General features: G+C 35.6%; 2 protein-coding genes across 3 annotated transcripts in view; one reads left to right on the plus strand and one right to left on the minus strand.

Annotated features, from left to right (window-relative positions):
• Positions 1-13208, minus strand: part of LOC139693246 (uncharacterized) — a 28046-nt gene extending 14838 nt beyond the window's left edge. Inside the window, exons 1-4 of the mRNA XM_071591352.1 lie at positions 12867-13208; positions 12588-12758; positions 5272-5526; positions 2568-2702 (exon numbers count right to left, since the gene is read on the minus strand). Of these exons, the coding sequence (XP_071447453.1) occupies positions 2568-2702; positions 5272-5526; positions 12588-12758; positions 12867-12998 (693 nt within the window). The 5' untranslated portion in view covers positions 12999-13208. The remainder of the gene's footprint in view (positions 1-2567; positions 2703-5271; positions 5527-12587; positions 12759-12866) is intronic.
• A 2977-nt stretch (positions 13209-16185) lies between these two features.
• Positions 16186-25946, plus strand: part of LOC139693228 (uncharacterized) — a 28644-nt gene continuing 18883 nt past the window's right edge. Inside the window, exons 1-3 of one of the 2 annotated variants that reach the window (XM_071591333.1) lie at positions 16186-16241; positions 16648-16763; positions 21243-22054. In XM_071591333.1, the coding sequence (XP_071447434.1) occupies positions 21269-22054 (786 nt within the window). In that variant the 5' untranslated portion in view covers positions 16186-16241; positions 16648-16763; positions 21243-21268. The remainder of the gene's footprint in view (positions 16242-16647; positions 16764-21242; positions 22055-25946) is intronic. The other variant, XM_071591334.1, reaches the window with a different exon arrangement.

A 25946-nucleotide genomic window follows, 5' to 3' on the forward strand; every position in this document is an offset into this window, starting at 1 on the left:
GCCCTCAGTCAAGCCCCACCTAGAGTACCGTATGCTGCCAGTATATATGAGTTCCTCAAGAGATAAAATTGATTTCGGAATTGGATTGAGTTCAGCAGAGGGGGGAGTTGGATTTGCCTCAAACATTGCTATGACCAACGCAGTAGCGTTACTACTTAGCTAGAAAATTTAGGCCGGGATTCCCTTAAATAGTGGCGTTTACAATATAGATTAAACTTATTAAATACACTTAGAAGATGGGTCCTTTTCCGATGACATCAAGGATATAATACGAACCCCAACGTATTACAGACGGAGGGATCACGAATATAAGATTAGAGAGATCGACTGCAAGACAGACAGGTTTAAATGGTCATTTATTCCAAGAACAATAAGAGACCAGAATGCTTTTAATCGAAATCCCTCACTAGTCGGCTTGACACAATAAGTATTAACCTAATTACAAGGTAGGGACTGCACATGGTTATACTAGTATGTTTATATATTTTTTGGCATCTTCCCCTCACCTTTCCCCGTCCATTTGAAAAACCCTAACCCTCTAATCCCTCCCTCCTGGTGCTTCACACCCTCTGCCACACACCTTTTTGGTGTTTCGCAGGGTATTGATGTAGATGCATACGAATCTTGATGCAATTATAAGTTAAAATTGGTTTCTCCATTGAATACCATTTCTATCTCTTGAAACTATCCAGCGATATGTATTTCGAGAAGTAAAATAGCCTTTCATTGTACAATAATGAGACCTTAGTTGTGTCTCCTTCGAAGCTCTACCCACCCTCCTTTGGTACCCTTATCACTGATCCCGGCATCTCTTCAATACATAAAATAAGAACAAAACAGACAATAACATAATAATAACAAAATAAATATATAGGATACCAATACAAGGTCTATCCCATAAATATCCTAACTGGTGCACTCTGGGGGGCCATGACGTGGACTTAAACCCCGTCCACTGGCTAGGCTCTAGTTGCCTGATCAACCCAAAGAGCCATCTGTGTACTTTGGCAGATTGTCGAGCTATGTGTGTGATGGTATGTGCCAGTTATGTTATAGTTTCCGTTGTCCTTTCTTGTTTTTAATACTGTTTGTCGTCTGAAAATGGAAATTTACAAAATCACGGAACGTCAAATCAACATATCGAGTGTTTTAAGCTGAAGTGCGGCGGTAAAAGTTATCATAAGAAATTACTGAGAAATGTTCTGACAGCTGTTTACATGGTGATAATGCTTTCTGAAGAATAAAACATCCAGGTTTTCGAAGTGGATTTGAGCGTTTCATTGAAGATGGCTGAGACAAGAGGCCAAGACGGATTAAGATGCAAGGCCTTTATAAAGACCTTCCTATTCCCATCACCTTTGTTTGACGTTGATACAACATTGATCGTGTGTGCAATGGTCCCTTGTCCTTCTTCTTATCTAATCGTCATTATAATAATAACTGTGATCTGAATGATAATAGCTGATATGAAATGAATTGATAGTAAATTATCAACAGTGCACACACTACTATGTGTACTATTTTATTACCATGACCCATTATTTCAATTAGTTTTCAATCATCGTTTCTTTGCTTTTATATTTTCTCTCTCTGCCACACATCTTGTGTACAGTGATGTAATGTCCGCAATTGTCAAATTTTGTTGCATTTTATTGGGAATGTATGGAATAGTCACACATGGGGGCAAGATATATTAAGAATTAAGAGTAAGATGATCATAGGATCAAAGGTGATTTGAATTAATTGCCAGAAACAATGGCGAACATATATATCGATGTGCTCTCTGAATAATGTGCTCTGAATTGGTGTGCATTGTGTCATGGTGTCATTCATTGGTGTGTGTGTGTATGTCATCAAAGGATCCATCCATCTGTCCATCCATCCAATCGTCTCATTCATGGTACTAAAATAGTAATTATGGACACTGCTGATAATTTACTATAAATTCAGTTCTACACTATTCATCAGCTGATATCATTCGGATCACAGTTTATTATTATTATAATGATGATTAGATAAGAAGAAGGACAAGGGACCATTGCACACACGATCAATGTTGTATCAACGTCAAACACAGGTGATGGGAATAGGAAGGTCTTTATAAAGGCCTTTGCATCTTAAACCGTCTTGGCGTCTTATCTCGGCCATCTTCAATAAAATGCCTAAATTCACTTGAATATAACAGATGTTTTCTTCTTCAGACAGCATTATAACCGTTTAAACAGCCATCAGTACATTTCAGGAGTAATTTCTCATAACTGTAATCACCGCACTTCAGCTTAAAACCTGATAATTTGAACCATTGCGTTGATTCGCTGCTCCGTGATTTCACCAACTTCTCATTTTCAGAAGACAAACAGTATTTAAAACAAGAAAGGATAACAGAAACTATAACATAACTGGCACATACCATACTCACAGCTTGACACATCTGCCAAAGCACATAGACAGCCCATTATTGGGTTGCCCAGGCAACCAGCACCTGGCTAGTGGACAGGGGCTATAGTCTAAGGGGTCATGGCCATTGGATTGCACCAATTGGAGTATTTATTACACTGAGTACGTACCTCAGGAGGGGAATCGTTTTCGGCAACTTGGGAAACATTTTGCGTCTCTTCTTGGCCTGTCATATCCTCCTCATTGTTCAATCTGTCTGCTTCATTGCGATCAATGTTGATGCCTTCCTCTTTAACAATCAGTGCCTGTTCACGAAAAAGCAAAACAACATTCAATTTACAATATTAACATCGACCCTATTATATGAAAAAGGTTTCTCTTATAGAACCTCAACTCTTGCTTGAGTGCTTTCAATGTTTCAGCCATGCCCAGCACTTCATTTTGGTTTCATAGTCGACTGAAGCAACACACTTTTGTTTATTATAGAGAAGAGAAGTAAAAATTGGAAGAACAGTTTGGCTCAGAAACTTGGGTAATAAACGATAGGGATTTTGAGAAAAGATTAGGATTATATTTGACACGGAGAGCAGTTCAGAACAGCATGAGAAATTGGGTCATTCAATTAAGCACAGCTGGGAAACTTGGTTATATCGTCAAGTTTGGCTCGGAAACTTGGTTGCTCAGTTTATTACGGCTCAGAAACATGGGGTTTGAACATTTTAGAAGCATTAGTAATATAAATTTACTCGAACAGACAGATGTTCAACCTGCTCCAAATAATATATAAATCCCATCAACCACACGATAACCATCGTCTACTGTTATGTTCAAGTCACAGGGCCATTGAAACTACCTTACCTAATTTATCTCCTGATTCAAATGTAACTTTACAAGGGAAGCGACAATCTTAAGCGATTGATAATAGGGATACCGAGTAAAGATTAGGAAACAATTTGATAGTGAATGAAGTTTTGCATGGCTTGGAAACTTGGTCTTAAGGTCTAGTTTGGCTCAGAAACTTGTACGGTTTGGAAACTTGGTTGTTCAGTTTAGCACGGCTCAGAAACATGGTTTTGAACATAACAATAGAATTGGTGGTGCAAGTTACCAGTTTCATACTTAACTTTGTGAAATTCCTTCAAAGTTTCTTTCATTTTTTACCGTCATTGGTAGTACAAACTAGAGCCTAGTTAAAGATTGCTGATTAGTGAAAATTAATAGTAATAATGTTCTATATGAATTTCAGATACTTTTAATACACAATCTTAACAAGGGAAGTGACCATCTAGAGTAATTGACGATAGGGATTTTGAGAAAAGATTATAAAACAATTTTACATGAAATGAAGTTTCGCACAGCTTGGAAACTTAGGTCATTGGGTTTAGCACAGCTCAGAAACTTGATTGTGCAGTATAGCTTGGCTCAGAAACTTGGTTGTTCAGTTAGGTATGCTTTGTAAAATAATTTGATACTGAATGAAGTTAAGCATTGCTTGGAAACTTGGTTATTATGTTTAGTATGGCTAAGAAAACTTGGTTAAAAGTTTTGTATGGCTCAGAAACTTGCATGCTAAGTTAGTTATGGCTCAGAAACTTTGTTGTTAAGTTTAGTATGGCTCAGAAACATGGTTTTGAACATATTGGTAGAATTGGAAGTGCAAACTAAAGCAGAGTAATATATTATGAATTAGTGGAAATCAATAGTTATAATGTTAGAATCAGGCAACCAAGATTTCATTAATATTTTCATTATTTGGACATTCCATTTGGATATTAGATACTTTCAATAATACGCGATCTCAACAAGGGATGTGACAATTTGGAGAGATTGATGATAGAGATTTTGAGAAAAAATTAAATATACTGAATTAAAGGACAATCACAATTATTTTAATACACAACAAGGATTAAATTTGATATGGAGAGCAGTTCAGTACAGCTTGGAAAATAGGGTTATTCAATTAAGCACATCTGGGAAACTTGGTCGTACTGTCTAGTTTGGATCAGAAACTTGGTTGTACAGTATACTATGGCTCAGAAACATGGTTTTCAACATATTGGAATATATTTAATACAATCATAGATTAAAGATTTTAAAACAGGTTTTCAGAGTTAAATTCCAGTTTTAATGTAGAAATCAGCCAACCATGATCCCATGAATGCTTTTATTATTTTTTAACATTCCATATGAATTTTGAATACTTTTAAAAATACACCATCTTAGTAAGATCTGGTGCTTTCCCAGTGCATTTGCTTGATGAAGTTTTCTTGGGTATTCTACAGGGTCAGGGATTCCATGTTGGCTGACGTTTCAATGCATTGTCTTTAGGGTAGGTAGGCCTCATTTACCCTGAGGACAATGCATGAGTTGGGCATCGAAAAACTGGCCAACATGGAACCCTTGACCCAGTGGAATACCTGATAAAACCATCATATACACAATCTTAATAAGGGAAGTGATAATCATAAATAATAGACGGTAGGGATTGTGAGAAAAGTTTAAGAAACAATTTGATATGGAATGAAGTTAAGCATGCCTTGGGTCACTTAATTTATTACAGCTGGGAAACTTGGTCGTATAGTCTATTTTGGCTTGGAAACTTGGTGGTTCAGTTTACTACGGCTCGGAAACATGGTCATGAACATATTGGAAGCATTGGAAGTACAAACTAGAGTCAAGTCATGGGAGTGAAGATTTTTAATAAGGTTTTAAGAGATAAAATTAACAGTTTAAACTTAGAATTCAGCCAACCAAGAAATCATTAATCTTCCTCTTAATTTTTAGGACATTCCATATGAATTTTATAACATTTTAAGAACAGAAAATCTTAACCGAATTGGTCAATGCACCAAATTGACAGAGAAAGTTACCCACCTGGTTCAATTCATCATTGCAAGGTATCGGTGCCAGTTCGAACTGCCTTTCTCTCACAAACTCCATCGATGATGCTACTTCTGACTCCTGGACACTGTTCACCATTTCATCGGCAATGCACAGTTTATATTCCCCGTCCCTGGTTGTCGACTGGTAATTGCCAGGCATCAGAACATTCTCTTCCAAAATTGTACTGCTCCCGCTAGACTGAAGTGTTCCACTCTCATCACATTCCTCACTGCCCCTCGTCGATGACTTAAAATAAACAAAAAGGACTATTAAGGGATCGTAGGTTTTCTCGGCGTTCAGATGCAAGACTCTCCATTCTCGGGATGTCACTGCGTAGGTTGTTTTTCTGACAACAGTTTTGCCCATGTTTCAAGGAGTGTCTTCAGTTTGAAGTGCCGGGACCAAAGAAAGAAGATATTATCCCAGGCTTATAAGAGAATCGATCGAGATACTCAAAGAAAAAGATGACTTTAACAGAGAAGATGGCTACCGCCTATCAGGACCCTGGAAAAGGATTTGGCGGGAAACCCCCGAGCAAGGAGGGAGAGGGGAAACATATATAAACACCACCAAAACACGTCCCTGCACTTCGACCTGAAGACGCTTGTAGAAACACGGGCGAAACTGTTGTCAGAAAAACAACCTACACAGTGACATCCCGAGAATGGAGAGTCTTTCAAAAGGACTATTAAGTTAGTATCCTTGTGTCGCAAGGGGCATTTCCTGCATGACACAAAGAGTATCGAGGAAAGTCATGTTAAATACACTGCGTCATACCAAAACAATCAAGCACTATACAACATCAATTACATTACACCATTTACATAAGTACGAGGATGCTCATTAAGTGAAGGGCCGTTTGGTCTCCAGAAAATATATACTCATATGAAACACATCATATGGACTGCACATTAAGTTAGCTACAACCCTACTTCACGTCTCTACATAATCGCCGTTCCCTTCTAAGCAGTCTTCATACTGCTGCGCTTCTTATAACCCCTCTGAGCATAGAAGCTCGCCGCCTGAGAGAGTTGACAATCAATTGACATTAACGCCGTTCTCGTGTTCCTCTGCGTTGTTCAAAACGTTGTCCACCGAGCCACTGTTTGCCAAGTGCAAGGAGAAGAGGAAGTAGTCGCTAAGTGAAGGGTCAGGACTATGTACGCTGGGGGGCACAAAAACTGTCTCGTCCACTGGACATTCTCTGTGCTCTTTGTGTGGTGGTCAGTATAGCATTTTCGGTACACCAACCTTGCACACAATTTGTACTATCCGAGGTTTTTTCCGTGACAATATTGTAGACAGTAGTGCGTCCAAGTTGAGGAAATTGTCCAGCCAGGCCATTGTTAATCGTCAATTGACGATCACATTGCAGTTTGTGTTACACTTGCGAAACAATTTCATCGGCCAGAATACTGGTCCAGTCACTTTGGCTCTTAGTAAATGGACTTTTCTTTGTCATATTTATAATAATCACGTCACCATTGTCTCTGACCTTTCCTTCACTCTCATGATAACTAACTGTAGGTCCATAAACTAGGGTCCATAACTCCAGATGAATTTCATTTGCAGCCGAAAATCCTTTGGCATTACAAGAATCGTGTGACAGAACAACGAACTTCATACCTGGCGGGAAGATGAACAATTGTGTCTTGGACTTTGTTGTGTTTTGGATGCAGAGGGACAAGCAAACGACTTCAAAGAATAAAACAAATGCTGCTATAGCTTCTCAATGAATCAATAGATGGCACTGCAGGAGTAAAACTGCATTCTGATACACGAATATTATTAAATATAAGCAAACCGTCCTTACTTAATGAATATGCCTTGAGCAATTGAATATCATGGATGGGTGGAACCTTGGAAACCTAACGGGAGAACTGACGACATTAGCATGGCGGTATATTGCACATGACGGGGTCAAGGCACCTATCTGTCAGAAAGCAAGAGATAAGGACAGAATAGACACGGTCATGAAACTCGTAATGCAGGCAGAGCCCTCATCCTAAGGTAAGGTCCAAAGACAGGTGTGGGAGCGGTGAATGCTGTCAGAGACACTGTAACACACACAAGGCCCTTGTCTTTCGGAAAGTCCAGTCCATTAAATGAGTGTTTGTTTGCAGTTTGGTAGGATTTTGTGTCTAAATGTGTGTGTATATATGTATATATACATATATATATATATATATATGTGTATATATATATATATATATATATATATATATATATATATATATATATATATATATATATATATATATATATATATAAAATATCTTCGAAATGGAACGCTCTTCGGCGACACACAAATATATAAAAAACACAGATGTAGATTTTTAGAATATAGAGACACAAAGAAGGACACTCACAATTTGTTATTTTACGTTTCGACAGCACGGCTGTCGTCTTCAGATTCTGAAGACGACAGCCGTGCTGTCGAAATGTAAAATAACAAATTGTGAGTGTCCTTTCTTTGTGTCTCTATATTCTAAAAATCTACATCTGTGTTTTATATATATATATATATATATATATATATATATATATATATATATACACATACACATATAAATAGATATATATATATATATATATATACATATATATATGTGTGTATATATATGTATATATATATATATAAATACATACATATATATATATATATATATATATATATATATATATATATATATATATATATATATATATATATATATTATTATTATTAGGTAATTACCGGTTAAGGTAGGTTTTCTGGATGGACTTCATTAATTAAATAATCTGTGACCCCTAGCAAAACACAACACCCAGCATCCTACTTTACATCAGGTCCCTCTTCATCTCTTAAATACCTCCTTACTCCCTTCATCCCGTCCAACATCCCTATCCTGTTCCCTCCCTGTCCTCGTTTGCGGTTTGGATCGACACAGCTACAAAATAAAACATTTTTTGACTCCAAATAAAACACAAAATCCAGCATCCTAGTCTATATGAAGTCCCTTTTTATCTCTGAGTACTTTCTTCCTCCATTCATCCCAGCTAATATCCCTATCCTGTTCCTTCCCTTTCCTCGTTTGCCTAATATTCTCCCCTCAATTACAGTCTTCAACATCCACTATTGCCGGTCAATACCCCCTTCATCCTCGTTTCTTGCCTCCTTAGTAATATCTCCCAACAAACCCCTCTCTTCGCCCACCATACCAAGTACTTCCTCATTTGTTTTCCTTCTTTCAGTCCATTTCAACTTCTCCACACCCACATATCTACAATTGCCTCCATTCTACGCCTATCCTCCTGCTTCAATGACCATGTTTCCCTAGCCACACATAACTATGCTCCATATCTAAATTTTTATGAGTCTTTTCTGAACATCCTTACTCAACGTCCCTCTCATCTTAACTCCCTCCTCCTTGGGTGAAAGCCTCTTTGCCTAGCACAGTTCTTCTCCTTACGTCCCAACTAATTTGACTGTGTTGGTCCAAAACACTTCAGAGATACGTAACCTGTTCACCCTGCTCCAGTTTTTGCCCTCTTATTTTAATTTTTAGCTTAGCCTTTCTCTTTCTAGATAATCACATAACCTTTGTTTTATTTATATTGATTCTTATCCTATATTTGTCACACTGGGTTTCCAATTCACTCAGCAATGTTTGTAACCCCTCTATTGGCTGACTGAAAAACTAAAGCTTGGTCATTCAATCAAACCTAATTGATTTTAAATGAATTCCTCTCTGACTTTCAAAGCTACCTCCACTTCTCCCCAAAATGCCTCTTTAATCATTTCCTCCACATATATGTTGCACAGCAACGGTGATAATGGACATGCTATGCCTTAAACCTCTTCCTAAAGTACTACCCATTCGGGCACTTCCATCCCACTGTCAATCAATACATCCTTCATCCACTTTTCCTGCCTCCATAGGATTTCTCCCAACAAACCCCTCTCTTCGCCCACTATACCTAGTACTTTCTCATTTGATTTCCTTCTTTCAGTCCATTCCACCTCCTTTTCAACACCCACATTATATCAATTGAGCCTTCAGTCTATGTCTATCCTCCTGCTTCAATGACCACGTTTCCATAGGTACACATAACTATGTTCCATATCAAAGTATTGACGAGTCTTTTCTTAACATCCTTACTCAACGTCCCTCTCATCAACTCCCTCCTCCTTGTGAAAGCCTCTTTGCCTAGCGCAATTCTTCTCCATAAAACTTGAACAGTGAAATAATGTAATATTGCCCACTGCAGGCAAAATAATCAGTGATCACAGGAATGAACAGTAATGATTTCAGCACAAGTTTCATCGTATAACTTTCCCGAATATCACATTGCTATTCTATATTGTGCTTATTGGGAGGCAATTGAAAATGTCATTGACTCATAATTATTCTTAGGTTTTACTGAAGGGCATTTTGATATACCTATATCGTTTTTTCCTGGGATTCGCTGAATTCTTCAGAACATTTCATTGTGTTTAATGTCCACTCAGCCTGCTACTGCTCATGTGACGATGGACTCTATGCGTTACTCGGAATTGCACCAAGTTAATAACATTTATGAATATAATGGAAAATTATTAGAACTAATTTTTCACAAATTCAGATTTCATTTCCATTTCCCAGGATAACAATCCTCAACAATCATGCGATCCCTATTAGCCTGCCATTAATGTTTGCCATCAATTGCTATGTCCTATACAGGTAATGGATTTTATGATGTGCAAAAACGACTTGAGATGATGCGATTTTTTGCCCTGAAAAATTACCCGTTCCAAATTAACTGGCATTACGAAATAATCGATCGATATACAAATAATGCTTTTAATTTACTTTGAAGATATTCTACAGGGTTTGATGCTTAAATCTGGACATATTTCAATTTGAATTTCCAAACATATCGTAGTAGTTCCACTGGAGGTCGTGATAGGCTTTCTTGAAAGCTACAGGCATCTAGTAATCAGTCATAACTGCAAAATGGCCAAGATGTTGGGAAATAATTATCCTCACAATGCAAAGTGACTGCCACGCAAGGTTGCACAGAATAAGATACAAGTTTCACGCAAAAAAATCACACGCAACAAGTCTACACAAGTTTGGTAAAAAATTGATCACTGGCATAATCCTATTAGGATGCTTGTGTACCACTAAACACAAACATAATTAAAAATTCATATTTAATTAAGTATCTAAATGTAAATTATTAATATCAAACAATTCTTTAGCCTGTCTTTGGATAGCAGTTAAATCGTAGCTTTGCATCCTTAGGATGTTTACATTTTTGCTCAAAAGTAAGGTCAACTGCATATACTGTAAAACAGATGTAGGTTTTGTATTTCAGGGCAAAAATAACATGCAACATGTCTACGCAATTTTGTTAAAAAATTGATCACCACTGCAGCACTATTAGGATGCTTCCGTACAACTAAACGTAAACATGAGTAGCAGGTGCACAATTATATGAGTAATACTCCTTTCCTCATCATTCAATATGCAAGCAATCACTCGTCAAGAGAGTAATTAGAGGGAAAAATAATTTTGCTCATCATGCAAATTGATCGCCATGCAAATTTCCACTGAAATAGATAAAAATTTTGAGGAAAAACTCATAGGCCCAGCTACAGACAGCTATATACTACTCTTGGGGAACCAATGAATAGCTGAATCTAGTGTTTAATCCTTCTAGATTTGATGTAATTAAAACAAAGAGTGGGGTACCTCAAGGCTTGATTCTAGGTCCACTTCTATTCCTCACATTAACAAGTGAAATTGATGCTTATTTCCATAATGGTGAATTTATACATTATGCAGATGAGAGACCTAAATTAATTATCTGAGATAATTTAAGATACAATAGCATCATACTACAAAATTGCCTTTGTTGGCTTCGAAACTGCTGTGAGCTTAACTATGTAACTTTCTATTTAAACAAATGCTATTCTGCAATATTCAGCAGGAAAAGAAGTTGACAACATTATTAATATAGACTAAGCAATTATCCTAGGGCCTGATTTACAAATATAAAAGACCTTGGGAGTTATATTTGACTCACAGTTAAAATTCTATGAATGTTATAACTATGTTCAAACTAAAGAGTACAAATTGCATGGTTTATCTTTGGAAACTGATAAAACTTGAAACATATGGAGCCATATAAAGTTCTGTTCAACCCTTTAGTTAGGTCACTGTAAATACTGCTCTACTGTCTTGTCAAATTGCTACAAACTCCATATTCATACAATTGATAGTGTCAAGTAAATTCACAAGCAAAATTGCATTTTAATTCAATCTCCGCAAAGGTCTTTATGGTTATCATGAAATGTTACATCAACTAAATCATCCCTCCTCGCATAAACATGGCAAAATCGATAACATAACTCATCTTTACAAATTACTGCATAACGAGATTGATTCATAAGAACTCGTAGTGGGATAATAACTTTCCGAGTACCTTTACATGAAACACGGGTTGAAGCACTCTTTGAAATTGGATATTAAACACAAAATTACACTTCAAAACTCGCCTGAAATCAAGATTATGAGAGATGTCAACAGTTGTGTGATTATATTCATCTTCTTTCCCTATCTCACCTAGGATTCTTTATTAAAAAATGTTATCGAAAATATCCGAAAAGAATTTATGAATGGCTAATAGTTGCCGTGTGAATTTCCGTACATTTCAATAATTTCATCGAAATTAACCATTAGGAAAATTTTATAAAACGATGTCATAATATCTAGTTAATAACCGCTATAAACATTTATCATTTAGTACCATCACCTAGCCTGTAACGAATACTACAATCCTATGATTCTGTTGTGAACTTTTTAATTAGGAATATTCACTAATACGTAAATTTGTCTACATTAATAAGTATAAGTAGGCATCTTTATGTACCTGTACAGGATCTGAAAACGTCTGACATGCACCGCAAATCAATCTTCTACTTCAATTCTAAATTATTACCGTATTAACATGAGAAAATATTAAGATGATCGAATAAATGACGACGAGTAACGCATTGACAATTGAAAAAATCCTAACGCACGCATTTTCACTCAAACACATTCGATATAGACGTATTTCTACACACACTATATATAATATTCACACGCTTATATGTATGTACATATATATATACAGATGCGTAGCATCTATACACGTTCAAGATAACTATGAAGCCCTGGTGGCGCGGAATACATACAAATTCATGATAACTTCAAAGTTCCAGTTGCACGCTATCGATGGGAAAATATGATATTTAATACTCACAAACTTTACGTAATTTGTAATGTGTTGTTACTCACCTTTTGTGGTCCATTTTTATTGGGCCTACCCTTCAACAGATTTCCTCTCTGCACACGGTTTTCAAACACAATTTGGCACTCAACACACCGTTGCTTGAACAAACGGAAATCAATTAATTTCGATAGACAAGCGGAACAAAGTAGCCATGGGCAGTCTGCTTCCTTCGAAACCTGAAATGGTTGCAATGTTTGAGAAATTTCACCGCAATACTCCTATTATTTATCACTACTGCAATGAAAGAAGTAAGATACCACTACATAAAAATACTGCACACTTACACGCAGCTGCAGAAGCTCTTCGACAACTTTCTCCACTAAAAACTCAAGCTTATTCTCATCGAAGACGTCTATTAAATGCCCAGAACTGTTTAAACACAGTCTACAAAGTTTAAACTCAATCGTGTCATACATTTCCACTTTGGCAGTGACCGTCTATACAAACTACATTAAATGTTACCCAAAAACTTTGAAAATTAACCAATAACAAGGATTAAACTCTGAAGTACTATTATCTGAAATGTAATACACAAGTTTACGTGAAATATATCCGAACTAACACGAGTTTTACAACAGTATCTTAGGCAATTTAAGAAGGAAATTGCAAGGCGACGCTTCCCAACTAATGGCGGTAAACCGGTGTTGCAAAAATGTATGAAGCCAAACAAGTGTCAGGTTATCCCAAGATGTTCATGAACACATTTTTGCATATGCTCAAGGATATTTCTGAAGGTTCCTTTTTAATTAAACATTTTCGCCGTCATAGTCCCGAACTTTGGTGTATTACAGAAGATAGATGTTAGGAAAAAGGCTATTCATGCTTTAAATTAAAGAAATAAGACAATTCATCGTGTATTTGTAAAGTTTAAGTCGCAAATATTCCGTAGCTAACAGTCCAAAGAATTACTATTGCAGCAACCGGAAGAAAAAGCCGAGAAATCAATATCTCTAGTCTTTAAAATCAATTTTTTGAGGCGCGTAAATTCGCTTTCAAAATCAATCTTAAAAGTTCGCCAATTTCGCAAGAAGTTGCACATTTAGACGCATATCAATGTCCCCGGATCTATTCCACGATTATCTCAAGATTTAATAATTAAGAAACTTTATTCATTTTGAAAACTGGCACAACCATATCAAATTTCGTCGATAAAAATATTACTTAACATGCAGACATAAGATCTGAAACGTGATGAATATCGTCTCAAAGGAAATCATCCGATGAGTAAAGTTGCATGAGTTATTAATGAGGTATATATAATATTCTGGAAATTGAAGATACCGTCTGAATTCAACTGAATAGGCAGATAGTTATGTATTCCTATATTCACATTTAGAAATGTGTTGTAAGTTGACGACAATCTACAATAAGTAGTAGTATTTAGATTCGCTTTACCTCTTGTTGTGTATTTATGGATGTCAGATCTTAATTCGTAAGTTTCCCGATAAACTTTCACATGAATCAGAGCCTTTTAAAATACATAAACTAAATACCGTCATGATTCCAAAACCTATATAAAAAAGGTATGTGGAAATAACGTGTTGGCATATTATTAGCAGGAGGGCGAATAGCGTCTCTTTTGTAGGAGCAGAATTTGTTTAAATTGTCCAGGGGAATGACCCCATAACCCAACACCGTATATTCAAATGACATTGAAGGAAGAATTGCATGGTAAAGTGTTAAATGATACTGATTTGAAATGAGAAAGTTGATCTTTCTTAACATATAAACAGCTTCACTTCAGTTTATTACAAATCCGACTAATGTGGGTCTCCCAATTAAGCCTTATATCAATGTAAATTCATAGTATTTTCAGAAGTTTCACGATATGTTATTTTTTATTTAAGACTGCACACAATATGTTGTGAAATTTCAAGTATTTAAATGTAAATTGTTAATATCAAACCATTCTTTCCCCTGTCTTTCGATAGCCGTTATATTGTAGCTTTGCATCTTCTAGATGTTTACATTTTTGCAGAAAAGTAAGGTCAACAGCAAATAAAACAGGTGTAGGTTTCGTATTGCAGGGAAAATCATTGATCATGATGATGAAAAAGTACTGGATCAAGCAGAGAGCCCTGTGGTATACTACATTTCACTTTAAGAGCTTTAAATCAATAGCCATCAAGTTCAACCGATTCGTGGCGATCATCCAAATATCACTTCATTAGTTTTAGTGCAACTATATGTGTCTAAATAGCTTAAACTCTTATCAGTTTTTTTCTTGTTGATAAATCATGAATGTTACTATCCCTATTTGGTGAGGTGACTAGTTGTTCATTCTATTTTAATGGTAAGTAATTCAATAGCAACTTGAAGATATCTTTGTCTTTCCCAACGTTTTAAAATTATTTGTGCTCCAATTTAATGGATTAGACATTGAAATCTCAGCGTATAATAACCGACTGTTCAACTTATTGTTTAATTTTTGGAAAGAGCTCACTTTAAATTATTGAAAAAGCGATTCATTAAAGCTAGGTTGATAAAGGCTGAGCTTTCCTAATGCAAGAGATATTTGCAGTCGTCATCGTGATTGATTAAATTACTATATTTTGCCAATTTAACGAATACCGATATGTCACATGTAAAGTTAAGAACTTATTTATTTGTTCGGTGCTTCATTTCATCACTGAGGACATTGTCTTTGTATAAATGCTTCATTTGTGGGCTTAACTTAATTTGGTACATGAACATTACAGAAAATAACCTTCGAGACTAAAGTTATTTGGAGTGTGTAAGCATTTAGTGGTTCCCATAGTAAAAATAAAGCTGTCTGCTTGAATCTAACTGGGTCTGGGTCATAGGTCGTTCGTCAAATCTTTGCAAAAGGAGTCACCGTTTCACTCTATATGCCCACAAAGTATTAAAACCGACAAAAAGTAAAAAGCGCTGATGTAAACTTATTATAGGATGAATATTTAATTGATACCAAGCTTAACTTAGAAACATTAAGCTATTAAGGTGCGCATACATATACATGAACTACACACGACACAAAAAACTTATCTTAAAAGAATTACTAGCAAGGATTAGTGACTGGACTATTAACCAAGAGTAAAACATTATTTAAAGAGATTAAAAGTTCAAAGTTATTGAAATTTAATACAATCTGAACTCATAAATTGAAGCAAAATATTAAAAAACAGTACATCTATAAAGAGTTAATGAAGAAATATAGTCCGCTGAGAGGAAATGAATACGAAAATAGCAAAAAATGGCCAATTTAATTAATTTAAAGAAAGATCTGGACAGCTTTAATGAAAATCTACTCAAAGAATAATAAAGTGAACTCAGAAAACATGAAGCAATGTTGCAAAAAGCTAAAATTTTGTGACCAGGCTACATGAAAATATTTACATTCGCACATCATCCGTTAATTACTTCATATTTCATAGACGTAAGTGCTTCTGTGTCGGGTGTCCCAACTCAAACTGCGTTTTCATTAAGCACTTAACATTAAGGAATCCACATAAAGCATGCTTTAGTAATTTTAAGCAATTTATCATTAGTAATTCAAACTATAGAGAATGCCTAACCAGTTTGGATGAAGTCAAACGTTCCGGGTGGCAGGAACGCATTTCAGGACTCATTTGTTCACTTTGGCGACGTTTTTCTTTTGGATACCAAAGCGTTCTCTGGACTTAATATTGATGTTCAAGGTAAAACTAAGAATTTTACATTTACGATCATATGATTCCATATTATTGAAATGAAATCCAACAATGTATTGAAATCATTTTATGAGATCTGAGGTAGGTTTAGTGGTGTACATTTCATTTTTCGTGAGCATCGTGTATACGCGTCACATGTAGAGTCAAAAGGTTAATTTTAAAATGTCTTAATTTGTGACTAATTCCAGTACGCTCCCTGTTATTGATAGCAAGTTTAGACAAAAATGTGGCTCTAGAACTTTTCTGAATGTAGTTATTAGCGATATTACGGCATTATGTGAGTAAATTTATGCCAAAAGTCAACAGACTCTGTTATTCCAATGTTCTGCGGTATTAATCAACATTCATTCGAAAATGATCACTAATCTCTTGTTTTTTATTAAATTTTTTACAGGGAAATGGATAGTTGCAGTGATTTTGCGTTAATTTGAACTGATACGACTATTTATAACGCCCGTCGGCCGGGCCACGCTTGAGGAATTAAAAGCTATAACGGAAAGGTATTTTGAGGTGGAGTATGACGTTGTGCTTTTGAAATTGTACTTTTAATAGAACATTTTAGTAAGTAAGTATATTATTTAATAACAATAATAATGTTGTTCACTGTTAGTTGCTCATTTTAAGAGAAAAGGAATGATAGCGTTCCTGAAAGCATGAAAACCAAATGTAACACGTGTTTCTGAAAAATACAGATATCTGAAATACAATTTAGTCTTTTTAATAATTCAGTACATCAGAAATTGATGTTATAATTGAAATATTAACGGTGAAATTGCAAATATCAGGTAATGTGTCCCACAATAGTGAAAGGTATAAGTGTGACTGATAATTGATAAAAAATTCCAAGGTAATTCCTTATTCATGCATCTAATTATTGATGTTGTTCAAATAGAATTAGTGCACAGCATTAAATCATAAGCTTTGGGCAAAACTTGTGCATTCCTTCATAAAGATATTGTAAAAAATAAAGGCTTTATCATAGTTTTCAGCCAAGAATTATATCAGCCATGTCTTGTGAATTGTGACTGGAACCAAAAGATTGTACATCAGTGTTTTAAGGCTATGGAGAGTTCTCTGTGATTGGATAATTTTTAAAAGTGATTTTGTAGTCTTTCAAAACGATTATCATTGCCAGAAAATTATGGTTTAAAGAAAGGATTTTATACTCTTAAATACTTAACAAATTACTGAAATATGTAGACCTTTTAGCATAGAGATATGCTTCAAATCTTTTTTGGTATATCAATTACTAAAATATTACTAATGAAGAACCACATTTAGATATGTACATCAAATTTGACCATCTCAAGTCAATGACCAAGGAGTAAAGACTCTAGCATTGATTGTTTCATTCTCTGTTTGGTTAGCAGATCAATCCAAGTAAATATTTAATAACTTATGATAAAGAGAGATGGTATTATGATGAAAAATTTAAAACACCAACTAAAGTACGTAAATAAAAACCATTTAAAATATATTTGTATGTTTACTGCATGAGGTCATTAGTATTTCTATATTACCTACATAAACTAGAAGCATAATGATGAAAACATTTTAAATATAATTGAGAAAAGTTAAATAAATATACTGGCTCTAGTTAAGATCCCTGTGGTACACCGGGTCAAATTGAAAACTATAGTATTTGACTTGATCCAACTGTTTGCTTAAAACTACTGAGGTAAAGCCCCAATTTAACATCATTCCATTAAAGTACATTGATTTAAATGCATTATAAAGGATAATGTTATTTATCATATCCGAGTTTATGTAGAAATCATTCTAAAAACATCAATTTATTGTTCCCTGAGTTTGCACTTGGTCAACACTGACAAATTTATCATTTTTTTGTCCAAATTTTATCTGAACTAGTCAAATATTTTTTGTTTGCATGGTATATAAATATTCAACATTATACTGAAATTATTGTCTTCATTTTGGAAGAGTATTATACTTGTTTTGATCAAGATGTTAGCCTAAATCCTTATTTACTAAAGGAAAGGGCTTTTTCCATTAACTTATCTGTTTCTTATTACAGGGAATTGAATGTTTTGGATAATTTGCAAGCTTAGGTTGGCAAAATGTTGAAATGCTGTTAAAATTAATGCTTAAGATTATTGTTTACCACTTAAATTTGTTTATTAAATTGAAATATACAAATGATAATTGGTAAACATGTAATAATAAACAAATATCTTCTAATTTAATAATGAAATAGTACTTAAGAATAGAAGCACATGTTTTTGCAGTCAAATCGTAAGTTTTTGCTTTTAAATGATAGATTTAAACATATTCTGATTCAATAAGTGATCATATCTCTGGAGAAAATATGGAAAGTTTTTAAAATTAGTGAAGTCATTTATTGAAAAGAGTATGAATTTATAGCTTAAAGAGCTTATAATTTATGTAATTCTTGTAACCAGACTATATCATTCTTAAAAATAATTAATACTATATAATATTGTCTTTTTTGGAAGATAAATAATTGAAAAAATAGCTGGAATTTTCAAAACAAAATGAATATAACATTAGATGCCTATAAAAAGATGTATTGACAATCCTACAATTACCTATTCCTAGTGGCAAATACCCTACACTATAAATTGCACACTTCAGAAGGACGCATTTCAATGTCTGCATCTGTAGACCATTTACCTTCAGAAAATAGTTCACTCCCTAACTTCAGTCGTTAAAGATTCAAAACATTTCCTCAAAAGGCCAAAATTAATCTATTAACTTTCATATACTAATATTATCATTCATGCCACATCCCTGTACACATCCACTCCCTAATCAGAAGGCCCATAACCCCTCTAATACAATACTATCTATCAATGCCCTAAACACACATACCCAAAGCTGAATTTTTCTATGGCCTTTATTATTTCATCCTTACCCATAAATCCTTCTCCTTCAACAATATACTCTGCTAACAGATCAAAGGTTGTGCCATGGGTAGCAGATTCAGCTCTTCCAATGCCAACTTCTTGGCTTGGTCTTGCAGAGAAGGTATTCCTTTTAAAATAATCTCTGAAACCTCTATTGTGCTTCAGATATACAGAGTATGGTGAATTTCCCTGGACAAATTTCAATTAGTATTTTCCACCATATCTTAGTTCTATTGGAGGTTGCAATTGAAATTCTTGAAATATATAGGCAGCTTGTTATCAGTATTAACCTCAAAATGGCTGAGATATTATGTACAAATATGCAGTACAATCAAAGAGCCGTTATTATCCAAAGTGTTTATGCTGGGCATTATATTTCTGAATAATTTGATTCTTCTGGTATCCCAGATCAACTGTTTACAATATTATGGCTAAGTTTAATGCTTCGGAGAAATCTGGGGAAGGTTTTGCTAACCTGACAAGGAAACCTCAATTGAGGAAAAGCTTAGGCACTGATTTCAGAGGAATTTTGCAGAAACTCATCTTTCAATTTGCACAACGTACTTCCCTAGCCTTGAGTCTTTAAGATCACTCTAAGAAACTACCCTATCATCAAAATTACAACTTCACCACCAATATTATTCCCAAATGTTCCTCTGTTACTTTGAAACACCCCATCAACTTATCAGATCTTCTCCAATCAACCAATCCACTCCTTAACTCCCCGCCGTATCCCAAAACCACTCCCATGCCCTGCAGTAAACTTACTAGATGCAAAACATGTATTTTCAAAAACAGAATCCCATCCCTCTCCCACCCAATTTTTAACCATCTCCCACCAAATCCTTACTCTTCATGTACCTCCAGCAATGTAATTTACCTTCTGAAGTGCCAACTTTGCCTGGCCTTCTATATCGGAGTGTACCATAGCCATAAAACTTAGAATCAATAGTCACAGGGCCAAACGCAAGAATTCTCTCCTGTTTGGTATGCTCTAAAATCCCAAAACACGCTCCTGAACACAATACTCCCTTTGATAAATGCTATAGTGTCTCAATTTTAGCATTCCTCCCACCCTCTGACTCTTCATTCCAAATTAAGACAATAGAGCAGGCGTACATATGGCTCCTGAATGCCTCTATACACCCAGGAATCAATATCAGCCGGTAAGCATCCCTCTGCTCCTAAAACCTGGAATATCAATCCTAAGCTTCTTAACCTTCCACTATTAATTCTTTCCATTTGAAAACTGTCCCTGCCTCCTTCAAACCAGCAGTACATTCTGTCTTATTCTCTTGAGAAGATGAGTTTTCGATGTTTATATATCGTCTGTGGGTCAGTGATCAGACATCTGTTGCTCGTGTTTCACCCAACAATCATATGCTTTTGCTTGTACGATGAAATTTCACTGCCCATCAGATTAACAGTAGACCTATCAACAGCATCGTCACTAGATAATAAACAGCCTTTAAACGACAATTGAATCTCAGTTGGAGTCACTTTTTAATAGTCATGCCATTCAAACTTGCAATTGTTAATGTAAAGCACACACTAAAACACATCTCCATACTTCATCCACTTCTCAAAATACTACACTGGATGAATAATGTAACGACCACAAACCTAAGCAAGTTTATTGAGGGGAGAATGTTACTTCCACAGGCCACCAGACCAGGAGAGCTTCTGATGGTCATTTAGTTTGTAGCCCTAGAACACGTCTCCATACTTCCTCCGCTTCTCAAAATACTACACTGGATGAATAATGTAACTACCTCAAACCTAAGCATGTGTTTTGAGGGAGAATGTTAATTCCACATCCCACCAGACCAGGATTGCTTCTGAAGGCAATTTTTTTTGTGGTCTACCAGGAATGTGTGCTTTAGTTTTCAGCCTATCCCCATATCTAACTCTTAGCCATACAATGTATTCATTTGGTGACACAAATCTCTTCAAAAGAAAGATAAGAGATAAGTTAAATGAGGCACGATATGAATTTCGTCAAATTTTATTCTTTTGAAAAGTTACCGAAGTGGTTTTCGCAAACTTTTATTGTTTGTCTATCACTGTTGACTTAATAATTTTCTTTCTCTTGTTTATTTCTCAGGGCCACTCAAGAATTCAGACAGTCAAATGAGCCCGCTTCTACAGAGAAGGCTTCGGTCTTTGGAGTCCCTTGCACCGAGCAAACCGCCATCCTGGGAGAAGATATTCGATGGCAAAGCGCGTCTTTTGGCCGGGCTGGCCCTCATTGAATGCAAAAACGTGTGTGTATCCCAAGAAGCTCGCCCCAAACCATTAACAGAGCAAGAGGAAGACTTTGACATGTCAGTTGAACTGTCAGCAGTGCCGGAGATGTTGTGGGACAGTGGTACTGATGCCAAAATGCATAATGATGTCTCAAAGGCAGGTTTCATCTCGATCAAAGTCGAAAACATGTCCGAAGACATTACGGAACCATCGGTGTCCCCTTCCCTTACGCAAAACGATCACTGCGGCATGTCAGTTGAGCCTTTAGAAAAACCGCAGCCTCTATGGATCGGTGCCGAGAATACCACAAGGCACACAGAACAACATAATGTTGAGACAGTCCATATCAAAGTCGAAAACATTTGTGAAGACTTGGATGAACTCACTGAGACTTCTCCAGGTCATAACAATTACTGGGACATGCCAATTGAACCATTAGAAGTAACAGGGGGGACGTGGGATGATGGTGGAGATACCGCACTGTCCAATGAGTGCATTAAGGTACCGCAAGACCTTGTGGAGATGGAAAGCATGTGTGAAGATGGTTTGGTACATCCGGAATTTCAATTTAATGACTGTATCGTACCAGGCAAACCGTTAACAGTGACAGAATCGACGGAATTCGTTGGGAGAGCATCAAATGGTGCTCGTATGTGTGCTGATGTTGAGGTGGGTTATTTTGCCGTGGCGTTCTGCAATTGGGAATGGTATAGCTGTCGCGGAAATCCGTGGCTTGGAAGTTTTTGGAAGGAGGAATGTTTAGGTAATAAAGTGGTGTTTGTGGACAAATTATATGCTGGGAACAGATGCCTGACAAGTGTGAGTGTCAATATCCATTTTACATGTCTGCAGAGAGAGACAGAGAGATAATTATACGAATATGGTCTTCTGGAATAGTCAGGGAATTTCCTCCTTTTTTTGAGGTCAGGGAATTTCTGCTCAATTTCTTCAAAAGGGTTAATTATTGCTGTCTTCTGAATGATCGGGGAAAATTTGCTCCCATTATGTAAGGTCAGGGAATTTTCTCATACGGTAAGGTCAGGGAATTTTATCATATGGTAAGGTCAGGGAATTTTCTTCTATGGAGAAGTCAGGGAATTTTCTCATATGGTAAAGTCAGAGAATTTTCTAATGTAGAAAAGTCAGGGAATTTTCTCTTATGGTAAAGTCAGGGAATTTTCTAATATGGTAAAGCCAGGGAATTTTCCCATATGTTAAGGTCAGGGAAATTTCTTATATGAAAATGTCAGGGAAAATTCTCATATGGTAAGGTCGGGGAATTTTCCTCTATGGAAAAGTCAGGGAATTTTCTAACATGGGAAAAATCAGGGAATACTATGGTAAAGTTGAAATATTCTCATATGGAAAAAGTCAGGGAATTTTCTCATAAGGTAAGGTCAAGGAATTTTATCATAAGGTAAAATCCGAGAACTTCCTCATAAGGTAAGGTCAGGGAATTTTCTAATATAGAAAAGTTGGGGAATTTTCAAATATGATAAGGTCAGGGAAATTTCTTATATGGAAAAGTCAGGGAAATTTCTCATATGGTAAGGTCAGGGAATACTCTCATATGGTAAGGTCAGAGAATTTCTATATGGAAAAGTCAGGGAAATTTCTAACATAGGGAAAATCAGGGAATACTGTGGTTAGGTAAAGTCGGAATATTCTCAAATGGAAAAAAGTCGGGGAATAATCTCATATAGAAAAAGTCAGGGGATTTTCTCATATGGTAAGGTCAGGGAAATTTCTAACATGGGGAAAATCAGGGAATATTCTCATGGAAAAGTCAGGAAATATTCTCATGAAAAAGTCAGGGAATTTTCTGACATGGGAAAGTCAGGGAATTTGCTCATATGGTAAGGTCAGGGAAATTTCTAACATGAGGAATTTCCCAATATGGAGAAGTCAGGGAATATTCTCATATGGAAAAGTCAGGGAATATTCTCATATGGAAATAGTCGGGGAAATTTCTAACATGGGGAAAATCAGGGAATTTTCTCATATGGAAAAGTCAGAGAATTTTTTTCATCTTTTGTTAGATCAGGGAAAATTTATCTAATTTTAAAAGGCTGGGGAATTTCACTTCTTCCAAAACTTTTATCACTTGTGAAAAATTAAGGGTCATTCTCTGGTCATGAAAAATGAGGAATTTTTCTTCTTTTGAAGAGGTCAGGGAATTTATAATATTCTCATATCAAAAGGTTAAAGAATACACTTCCGGTGAAAGGTCAGGGAAATCTCTGTGCACCTCGAAAAAGTACCAGGCAATTTTATTTGAAAGGTCAGGGAAATTTATTCTTCGAAAAAATCAACAGTCAAAAATATTCCTTTCTGGTTTTAATGAGAAAGAAGCCATTAATGTAAATTTGGATAGGTTGATGATATAACCTGATTATTACCATTGAAAATCGTAAATTATATTTCCTTTTGTCCTTTTTATGTGAGAAAAGAATTATATTCAATTCATAGTTTTGTCATTATTAATATATCACCTAAGTAACTTTGGAAGTGTTTCATTATTACAACAAAAAACTAAGGTTTATTAACTATCTACATAGATTTGGTGCCCTTCCTTCTTCAAAGTACTCTCTCTGTCAATTCGTAGTAATGGCTATCTATGCCTCCTTCTTATTATATATTCCACCTTCTTCTTCTTATATTCATTTCCACTGTTTAATAATAAAGAATCCTCCCCTTTGGAAGTCGTCCTCCTCTTATTTAAAAAGGCAGTTCAGTTCTTATTAAGGTTGTTTTAAATTAGTTTTCTATTGTTGTTTCGTTCCTTTGATATTGTCTCTCTTCTCTACAAATCCTAAGCTTGTAAATCACAAAAATAGCACTTGAAGAACGTTTTCGATCAAGATTTCATTGGAATATCGCTGAATTTGAACCACGGTAACCAAAATAACACAAAAATATGATTTTTGTTGAATAAAAACGTGATCTGAGGTCATAAAAACCTTTATTATTTTGCTCTATAAATTCAGTCTTCTACACACATATCAATGATTTTGTTGTCTATACCTTCTTCAAAGTACTCTCTCTGTCAATTCGTAGTAATGGCTATCTATGCCTTCTTCTAATTATTATTATATATATATATATATTCCATCTTCTTCTTATATTCATTTCCACTGTTTAATAATAAAGCACCCTCCCCTTTGGAAGTCGTCCTCTTAATTAAAGGCAGCAGTTTTAGGTTCTTTTAGTAGTTTTCTTATTGTTCTTTCTTGCTTTATTGAGTCTTCCACATGTTGTGCTTAAGTGATATGTCCCCAATTGTCTCATTTTATGCATTTTATGGTAATAGGAATCTATGCCTGTGACATTGTATGTACGGCATTTCGTCACAACATCTAGTTCCTTTAAAAGCCCAGAAATTTCAGAGTTTAAGAGGACGCCTCGGTAGCTTAGTGGCTAAAGCACTCGACCGGATATTGAGGGATCTGGGTTCGAGTCCCAGTCAAGGCGAATGATTTTTACACTCTGAAATTGTTGCATTGAAATGCACATTAGCGGATGACTCCGTTAAAAGTTACTGTTGCGGCATCTCCCGCAGTTTCTTTGGAACTTATCTATTGTGTTCGGTTAAATCAGTGTGCCCTGTTGATTTTCCTAAATTCAGTTCATCAGCTGGCATCATTCGGATCACAGTTTTTTGACGATTAGATAAGAAGGACAAGGGACCATTGCACACACAATCAATGTTGTCATCAATGCAAGTGGTTGAAGATCTTAAAAAGGCCTTGCATCTTCCGTCATAGTGTCTTAGCTCGTCCATCTTCAATAGAATGCTTAATCCACTTTGAATACTGGATGTTATCTTCTTCAGAAAGCATTATCACCGTATGAACAGCTGTCAGTACATTTCTCAGTAATTTATCGATAACTTTTGCCACCGTACTTCACCGTATATACTTGATATGTGGATTCGTGGCTTAGTGATTTCTTGAATTCCCATTTTCAAACGACAAACAGTATTGAAAACAAGGAGGGACAACGGAAACTATAACATAACTGTCCTACCATACGGACAGCTCAAAGATCCACCAAAGCAAACTCCTCTTTGGGTCTCAAAAGGCAACTGGTGCCTAGCTTAGTGGGTAGACAGATTGTATCAGTTCGCCCATTTAAATCCAAAGACCACTTATGTAAATTCCACAGTTATAAAAAAATATTTACGTACAGGTACAAATTACATGTAGTTACATACTCGTCATTTAGTATTGAATAATTATTCAGAATTGAAATGGAATATTGATTTGCAGTGCATGAGAAAAATTTACCAAAGGTATACAGTTATGTAAACATGCCTAGTTAGGTTAATTAATCTAGACAAAATGTCAATATTAAATTATATTCCAAATTAAAAAATACAAACAGATTATTAGTGAGATAGTATTCGTTACAGGCCAGGTGATGGTACTAAATGATAAGTTTTTATAGCATTTATTAAGTAGACCTGTTGGTATCGACTACAAAAGTTTTCTCAATGATCATTATGAACGAATTATTGAAATACAAGATCTCGACAGCAATAAATAATATTCTTCAATTCTTA

The sequence above is a fragment of the Hetaerina americana genome, unplaced genomic scaffold (genome assembly GCF_022747635.1).
Source record: "Hetaerina americana unplaced genomic scaffold, ioHetAmer1.1.p SCAF_45, whole genome shotgun sequence".
In the NCBI taxonomy this organism is placed as follows: Eukaryota; Metazoa; Arthropoda; class Insecta; order Odonata; family Calopterygidae; genus Hetaerina; species Hetaerina americana.